Source organism: Hipposideros armiger, unplaced genomic scaffold (assembly GCF_001890085.2).
Source record: "Hipposideros armiger isolate ML-2016 unplaced genomic scaffold, ASM189008v1 scaffold_552, whole genome shotgun sequence".
Lineage (NCBI taxonomy): Eukaryota > Metazoa > Chordata > Mammalia > Chiroptera > Hipposideridae > Hipposideros > Hipposideros armiger.
The window spans coordinates 159,252-168,145 of NW_017731902.1; the positions used below are offsets into that span (position 1 = coordinate 159,252).

General features: G+C 46.8%; 1 protein-coding gene across 9 annotated transcripts in view; it reads right to left on the reverse strand.

Moving 5' to 3' along the window:
• The window catches only part of SEPTIN11 (septin 11), a 117,732-nt gene extending 115,856 nt beyond the window's left edge, over nucleotides 1-1,876 (reverse strand). For 5 of the 9 annotated variants that reach the window (XM_019623506.1, XM_019623508.1, XM_019623510.1 and 2 more), the window contains exon 1: nucleotides 1,670-1,845. In XM_019623506.1, coding sequence (XP_019479051.1) covers nucleotides 1,670-1,696 — 27 coding nt within the window. In that variant the 5' untranslated portion in view covers nucleotides 1,697-1,845. Of the gene's footprint in view, nucleotides 1-1,669 lie in introns of all 9 variants that reach the window. The other 4 variants (XM_019623514.1, XM_019623509.1, XM_019623504.1 and 1 more) reach the window with 4 other exon arrangements.
• Between the last annotated feature and the right edge of the window lie 7,018 nt (nucleotides 1,877-8,894).

An 8,894-nucleotide genomic window follows, 5' to 3' on the forward strand; every position in this document is an offset into this window, starting at 1 on the left:
TCTAAAGTAGATATTATTTTAGTTATCTGAATCTGTGCCCTGGAAATAAGGATGTTGGGGGGTGGGAGGGTGATTTAACCAGATAAACTTGACCTCTCTGGACCTCAATTTTCTCACCAGAAAAAAAAATTAGCCGAGAGACTACAAATTCCCTCAGTAACAACAATCTCTGACCACTAATTATCAAGAGCATAATTTGTGTGCAAGAGAAAATCTGAATTCTTAAGAGCATGTCATTAAATATTAGAGTTTAAAATGCCTGAAAGACCCACAGTTATACTTCAGCATGACCACTGCACATTTTCTGACCACGGAGAAGATCTCGGAAAACACCTCGGCAGCAAATCACCCTACTGCGTTAGAACACCCAAAGAAACCCTGCGAACTGCCCTGGGGCGGGGCGGGGGGAGCGGTGAGGGGGCGTGCGTGCGTATCTGGGGGGGAGGAGTCAGGCGGAAGAGCCGAGAGTCTTGAAAGCACAGCCCGCTTTTCTGGGGTTTCCGTGCTTCCAGTATCTCCGAAGGACTTTTGTCTATATCTACAAAATCTCTCAAGCCACCACCTGCAGCTATACAGTTGTGGGAAGGGGAAGAAAAGGCAAAGGGAGTGGGTAGAGCGAGAGGAGCCTCGCTTGAGGCGCCCCCAAAGCCGGTGAGGCGAAAGTGGACTTTGAACCTCGACAAAGAAACGGGGAAAGAGAAAGAAAGAGGACTCCGCCTTTCCCACCCGGCTCTACTCCTTTCACTAAAAAGGAAAGACCGCCGCCTCCCCTCCCCTCCGCCTTTCAACCGGGGATGCGGAGCACAGACTGAAGCCGCCCCCGGGACGTCCAGCCGGGTCTGAGTAGCGCACAGAGTTTTGCACCCCAGGAGGCGCGACCCCTGCTCCGCCCGCAGACTCAGGGCGGGAGCATCGCCCTCCCTTCTCTCCTTCTCTCCGGGCCGAGGGGCAGCCGATTCTCCACGCACCGCCCTCCCTTCCTCTTCCTCCCGTCCCCGCCTCCCCGGCTCGCCGCCCCCGGCCTTTCAGCGGCAGAGTATTTTAGTACCTCCACCCACCCCGACAAGGGGGCCTTTTGAAAACTTTGTCCATATCCTGGGCAGGGCCCGGTCACCCGGGTGGGTGCCCGAGGGCGTCCGGGATCTCACAATGCACTGGTGAAACCACCACGGAAATCCCACCCCTTTATTTTTGACCCGCTTCTACAACCGAGTGGCATGCAGGGTTTGGGCTAACAATTCCCATGACCCGGTTGCCCCTCGCATGCGGGGGGCCTGGAGGAAACCCCCGCAACCCGGCGCCTTTCTCGACTGTCACGAGAGAAAAGGTGTGCGCGGGGAAGAGAAGCCTCCGAGAAACACCGTGGCTAAAAGAATCCTTTTAAAGGGAAAATGGGAGTGGGGTCCTTTTCCTCCCACATCCCTGGAATCGGGCGCAACAAGGCTGCGATACACGGTTGCATCACGTTAATTGCCGACCCTCGGCGTTCCTTGCCTTCCCCTCGGTCCCAGACGCGCGCCCAAATTCATGCACACACCCACAGCCACAGCCGTCACAGTCCGGAGCCCCCGCCCGGGTCCCCCGGATTCTCCCCGGCACCCGCCCGAAAGTGGGGATCACCCAGCTCCGGGGGAGCAGAGGGCGAGGGAAGCGAGGCCCCAGCACTCACAGACGGTCTCCCCACGGCCACGGCCATCGCGGCTGCGGCTCCGGCTTTGGCTGCGCCCGAGTGCTCTCCGCCAACACTGGCTGCTGCTCGGGCTCAGGCTCGGGCTCCGGCTCGCCTCCCCCGCGCCTCCCTCGCGGCTGCGCTCTGCTCGCGCCCGGCTCCCGCACGCTGCCAGCGGCATCTGCTACCCCCCACGCCACCGCCCCTCCAGCTTTATTAGAGCAACATGGCCTCCCGCCTGGAAGGGACCATTTGCTTCCCCAGAAAGGGGTGTGAGCCTGCGCGCCTGGGCTGAGGCCGTGGGAGGGAGGATGCTGGGTGGGCCTCCAGCCAGGGTCAGCAGGCTCAGGCCTCAGGGCTTGCCCTCCCGGAATGTGGCCGTCGGCCCCTAAGCGACCCTCTCCGGTGCCATCGAGACGCCCCCAGCCTATGCGCTGCCCGCCACCCCCAGCTCCACCACGTGCTGGCGTCCGAGTAAAAGCCTGGGCGCGGAGGTCCCAGCCCCGGGTCCCGTCGCGCGCTTCGCGAAGCGAGCTGCTAGAGCCGCTGCGGAGAGGAGTAAGAGACATTGGGGCAAGACAGGTCCGCGGGGACAGCACCTCGCGGAAAGCTAGCCCCGGGCAAGCACGCCCCACCCGGACGAACCGGCTTTGAAAGGGGTGCGGGCCATCTGGGAGAGCAGTGGGCGACTCAGGTGGGGCTGGGCCGACCCCAGTGAGGGATGAGTTGCTCCTACACAGTTCTCTTCTAAGGGAGAAACTGAAAGGGCGGCAGCTGGAAGCTGTCACTGAAGCGGGAGGCCGGGTGGGGACCCCAGTGGAGAGGAAGCGGCCGTAGTAGCTGCTGCTGTGAACTACCAACCACCGTCTGCTTGAGAGAAAGAAGAGGACGCCCCCGCTGGAGAATTAGAGCAGCTGTGGACTGCCCCAGAGCGTGGGGGCCCGTGGCCTCCCCGGGTATAAAGAGAGCCTGGCAGTCGGTCACACGTGGGGACTTAGCTGATTGTATTTGATCGTTGGAGACAGACCCGGAGACCCAGAGGAACGCGCGCGGGGTTGCAGCTGGGGCGCGCGGCTGTGGCACCCGGCGAGTGACTGTGGAGTCGGTGTGACTGCGGGCGCGTAGGACTGGGAAGCTCCTGTGCCGTGGGGAAGGATTTTTCCAGCAGATGCTGGGGCGTTACTGTGACTGTGTGGCGGGCAGAATGGCAGGGTCCGGGTGCTTGCCGGTTGGCGAAGCGCCCGGGCAAAGGCTGGGCCGCTAGGTGTGTCAGAGGAGCTGTAGATTCCCTCGGCCCTTCTTGGGGCCAGGGAGGGGGTCCACGACGACAAGGTAATTGAGGATAGCGACCGGCCGGGGGCGGGGAACCAGTTGGAGTGCAGAGTGTAGGGAGGCGGTCAAGAGCTGTGATCATCAGCCCATCCCATTGCGCGCTCAGGGAAAACCCGGGCCTATTGAATTAGGTGCAAGACAAACTGCCTCTTAAGACTGGGGCGCCTTAGATTCTGACCTGAGACTTCCACCAGCCAGGTTTCTTGGGGCCTTGCATCTGCCCCGCCCGCCGTCTCTGCCCCGGCGGAACTCAGGATTCGAACGCGCCGCCTTTGGCTAAGGGTGAGTGGCTTCCAGGCGCGGGTCTGACTGCTGCGAGGCAGACGCTGGGTTCCCCCAGGAGGGTTCGAGGAACTCAAGGCCACCCAGGCTGAATTCCACGCGCAAGAGGCGAGTGGAACCACCAGGGTTGAGAGTATGATGAAAGTGCTCTGAGTGAAAGAGAGATGAGGGGCTCTGAATGGGAACCTCTTGGTTTGAGGGCCAACCCAGACTTGCAGAATACTAACCTCTTCAGTTTTGACCAATCTCTACCCCCCTAGACTTCAGATGTTTTGAAGACAGGGACCACCATTTTATGTCAAGCATACAGTAGGCGCTCAGTAACCACTGAATTAAGATTCCCACGTGAATGGATGCTATGTAAAGGGAGGGGGAAGAGAAAAATACTTGGACCTGCTGCTCTCTGTATATCGACATTCTTCTGTTTGTTCTACCAGAGGGATGATTAGACAGCGGTGCTGCCCAGGGACATGAGGTCCTAGGTAAACCCTAAGAAAAGACAGCTCCACAGGCTGCCAACCCCATGTAAGGCGACTTGCAATCCAACTCTACATTTTGTGTTATATTGACCGGGCCAGACTGCAGGATTTAATTAATTGTTTTATTTTTATTTCCTTATTTTGTTTGTAAATGCTTATGTTGAAAACAGCTGATTAAATTCTAAGAATGTGAATTCCTTACCTTTCTAGGTGGGTGAGTTTATTCTTATCATAGAAGCTTAAAGTCACTTATTCCAAGATCTCATGTGTTTGAGGAAACCCTTTTAGGACAAAGTCATTACAGTTTTTCCAGCTTCTGCCTGAATTGTTTCACTGACTAGTAGCAATGAGTTAAATTCCCACTTCCTTGTCTTTGGGCAGGTAGGCATAAATAAGTTTAATAAAAATACAATGTAACTACTTTTGGCCAACGAAGCCTATTTCAAAATGTCAGTTTTCATTCTGAAGTTATTTAAATATCATTCTACAACCAGACTATCTAGATTTAATATCCCAGCTTTACCACTTCACAGCTGTGTGACAACCTTGGACAAATTACTTAACTTTTCAGTGCTTCAATTTTCACATCTTTAAAATCTGTGTAATAGTAGTTCCTCCCTAATAGGGCTGCTAGGGGATTAGGTTAACTTTTTAACTCTGTGCCTCACACTGTGCTAGGAACTAAAAATGTTTAAATGAGGATGCCTCTCTGATTCTTAACCAGTGCACCATCTGCTGAGAGACAGATGTTTAAACAATGCTGATAAATAAGCCAAATCCTCAAATAGATATATGAATTATGGGATTTTTAAAGCACAGTAGAAGGAGCTATTACAGTAAGTCCCCGACTTACAAATGAGTTCTGTTCCAGGAGAACATTCGTAAGTCGGATCCGTTCATAAGTCTGACAGAGTGAGTCTTATACACCTTTGACACAAATATACAATGTAAAGCCAATGGTTGAACGATTCATGTTATAAGAACAAGCAATGTCTACCATCTTTTTGCCTTGATCCAATCTCTCAGTTATTTCACTTTCGTTTCCATGGTTATTGCTTTGCACTTCCTAGCAGTCCCCTCCCTATCACCACTGCTTTTCCTCTTGCTTCCCGATGTCCTGGGCTCTGATTGAGCACTGTATTGCTGTACACTATCACACTGTACAGCAAGCACACAGCAGCACAACTGTGACAATGTCCGGCAGACACATGAGCGACTTCCGCGATTTGTTCGCATCTACGAATGTCCGTAATGCGAGGTCCGTTCGTATCTGTGAAAGTTCGCAACTTGAATGTTCGTAAGTTGGGGACTTACTGTATTCACTCTGCCCCGTCAGAACAGGAAAGGCTTCACCATGGAGGTCGAACAGGGGAGAGAGCAAGGAGGACATCCCAAACAAGAGAATAGAATGACCCATCTTTATTGATGTGTGGGAAGGATGGGTGCTCTGGCATTGCTAGAGTATAGGAGCCTTAGAGGTAGCCTCCTGGGGTGGGGAGAGCACAGCGCTTCAACTGCAGATTATCAATTGTTAGCTATGTGACATTGAGCTAGTTAGCCTTTTTTCATCTCATCTTTTTCTATTGTAAAATAGGGTAGTAACAGTGAGTCCTGATGGAGGACATCTGTTTGCCAGATCCATTCTTCATTCTCCTTTGTGCCTCCAGGAGCCTGAGCTCAAAGGGCTTTTTTTCCCCTTAGCGGTCAGTTGGGTTCAGACAATGGGGAGTAACAGCAATACGACAAAGAGAGGAATATTGATATTTATTCCCCCAGGTTTCCTTGCTACGGCACCATTGCAGGCTGGCTGCATAAAGTCACAGTTATTCCCCTAGGATAATCCAGGGTAAACTTGTGGTTTCTCTACATTTAGCCCCCACCCTTGCAAATAGTCTTTTTATTAAACTCTACTCAAATTACCCATTAGGAATGTACCACCTAGTTCCTTCATAGATTCAGTCCTTCACATAATTTTTTTTGCTCAGTTAACTGAGAAAACACAGATATGCTATTATTAGAGTGACCTATAATTTATTGTCTAAACTTAGAAACTTTTGAGATTGAAAAAAGAGGGTTGGTTCACTAGGACAATAAGCAAAAAACCAGGACATCTGGTCCCCCTAGCAATTATTACAAGATGTGTTAGGCAGTTCAGAGGTGATAATACTGATATACATCTTAACTAGGCTTTGAGTATCTCAAGGCAAGAGTACTTATTTGTTTCCGCTCACAGCACAACGTCCAATATATTCAATAAATGTTGAGCTGCATTTGGAATAGACATGAGTCTAGGGACTAGGTTAGAAAACCTTTATTGTCACGCTAAAGATTTGTAACTTGATCTTGTGGGACATGAAGAATCAAGGAGGTTAAGCATAGGACATGATATTTGCATTTTAGAAAAGATGTCTAGTGAATATTTGACATTGTTAGTAATATAGGATCTATTCACTTTTTAATGGAATCCCGATTTATTTGGGGAGATTTTCCAAATGAATGTTTCACCATGGTGGAAAGTAAATGCCTCTACAATAGAGGTCCCCAAAGTTATTGTACTTTCCTTCAAATCCTTTTACCACCAAAATACACCCAAGAGCACTTGGCCAATCAGACACTGTTAAGTTTGAATCTTGAGTCAAGTTACACAAAAAGAGCACAAATAGAGTTTATGCATTCCATAATTTATTTTTAAGCTTAAATTACCTAGGGCTGGTTTCTGTGGCTTGCAATCAAAGAACCCAGTCTAACACAAGATCACCTTGACTCCAGTAGAAATGATAAATTGGAAAAGAACTCGATAAGAGACAGGGAACAAGTTAGAAGCTATTGCCACTTTCATTTCAGACAGTACAACTGGCAAGAGACCTTGAACCTCCCCTGCAACACTATATGTAAAAATGTTCCAATTTTTTAAAACACATCTAAATTGGAGAGGGAAAAGTAAACTAGGTGTATTTGCAGATGACATGAACTTGTATATAGAAAAACCTAAGGAGTCATTAGAACTAATAAACAAGCTCAACAAGGTTGTATCGATAGATAACTGCACAAAAATCAATAGTATTTCTACACACTTGCAATGAACAATCCAAAACTGAAATTCAGAAAACAACTTCATTTACAATAGCATCAAGAACAATAAAGTACTAAGGAATAAATGTTAACAAAGACGTGTAAAACTTATACCCCCAAAATATTATTGAAATAATTTTTTTAAAAATCTAAGTAAATAGAAAGACATCTTATGTTCGTAGACTGGAAGATTTAATATTGTCAAGATGGCAGTACTCCCCAAATTGATTTACAGATTCATCACAGTCCCTATCAGAGCCCTAGCTGGCTTATGTGTAAAAACTGACAATCTGATTCTAAAATTCATATAGAAATTCAGGGACCCAGAATAGCTGAAATTCGGAAGATTTCCACTTCCAGATTTCAAATCTATTGTACTACAAAGTAACTGTAATCAAGAGAGTGTGGTATTGACATAAGAATAGACATAAAGATGAATGGAATAGAACTGACAGACAGAAGTAAACCCAAGTGTTTATGGTCAACTAATTTTGACAAGGCCATTCAATGAGGAAAGAATAATCTTTTCAACAAATGGTGCTGGGACAACTGTATAGGTAGATGCCATAGGATAAATTCAGAACCTTCTATCATATCCACAAATTATTTCAAGATATATCAAAGACCTAAATGCAATAGCTAACACTGTAAAACTCTTAGACGAAATACATAGAGGTTAATTTTCATGACCTTGGATTTGGCAATGGATTCTTAGATATGACTCCAAAAACACAAGCAAAAAAAGAAAAAAAATAGATATATTAGATTTCATTAAATTAAAAACTCTTGTGTTTCAAAGGACACGATCAATATAAAGTGAAACAACAACCAACACAATAGGAAATAGCTGCAAATCCTGTATCTGATAAGGGATAGTATATATAAAGACCTCATACAACTCAATAATAAGACAACCCAATTTTTTAAATGGTTAAAGGATTTGAAGAAACATTTCTCCAAAGAAGATATTACAAATGGCCAATGAAAAGATTCTTGATATCATTAGGAGATAGTACTTCATACCCACTAGGATGGCTATAAAAAATTTTTTTAAAAATTGGGTAACAAGTGTCATTGAGGATGTGGAGAAATTAGATCCCTCATACACTGTTGTTGAGTGTCAAATAGTATAGCCACTTTGGAAAACAGCTTGGCAGTTCCTCAAATGTTATACATAAAGTTACCATATGATTCCACAATGTCACTTCTAGGTATATACCCAAGAGAAATTAAAACATATGTCCATACAAAAACCTATCCAGGAATATTTATTATTCACAGTAGCCAAAAGGCAGAAACAATCCCAATGTCCATCAACTGATGAATTGATAAACAACATGGTATATCCATTCAATGGAGTACTATTTGACCATAAAGAGGAGTTAAGTACTGATAAGTGGTGCAACATAGATGAATCTTTAAATATTATGCTATGTGAAAGAAGCTAGTCACAAAAGACCACTTATATCATTCCATTTATATTATATATCTAAAATGGGCAAATCTATAGAGACAGAAAGTACATTAGCAGTTGCTCAGGCCTCAAGGGGATGAGGTGGTAGAGGGGCGATAGATAAGGGGTAAGGGTTTCTTTTTGAGGTGATATAAGTGTTCTAAAATGTATTGTGATTATGTATAGGGTTCCAGTTCTGCTGTCCACCAGATGTAGATATATTCAGTTTTTAAATTTTTAATCATTGTAGTAGTTTTGCAGAGGTACCTCAGTGGAGTTTAATTTGCATTTCTCCAATGACTAATGATGTTGAGCATTTTTCATTTCTTTATTTGCCAACCATGTATGTCCTTGGTTATATGTCTTTTGCCTGTTTTGTTTTGTTTTTTTATTTTAGTTGAGCCATCCTGCCACCTGTTGGCAGCTCAGTGGCAGCTCACTCAGGCTGGGACTCGAACTGGCGACCCTGTTGCTCAGAGCTCACACTCTTGAGAGAGCTTTTAACCAACTGAGCCCCTCGGCCAGCCCGTCTTTTGCCTGGTTTTTAATTGGGTTGTTTTCTTCTTTTGTATTCTTGTAGATGCTGCATATAGTACTATATCAGATA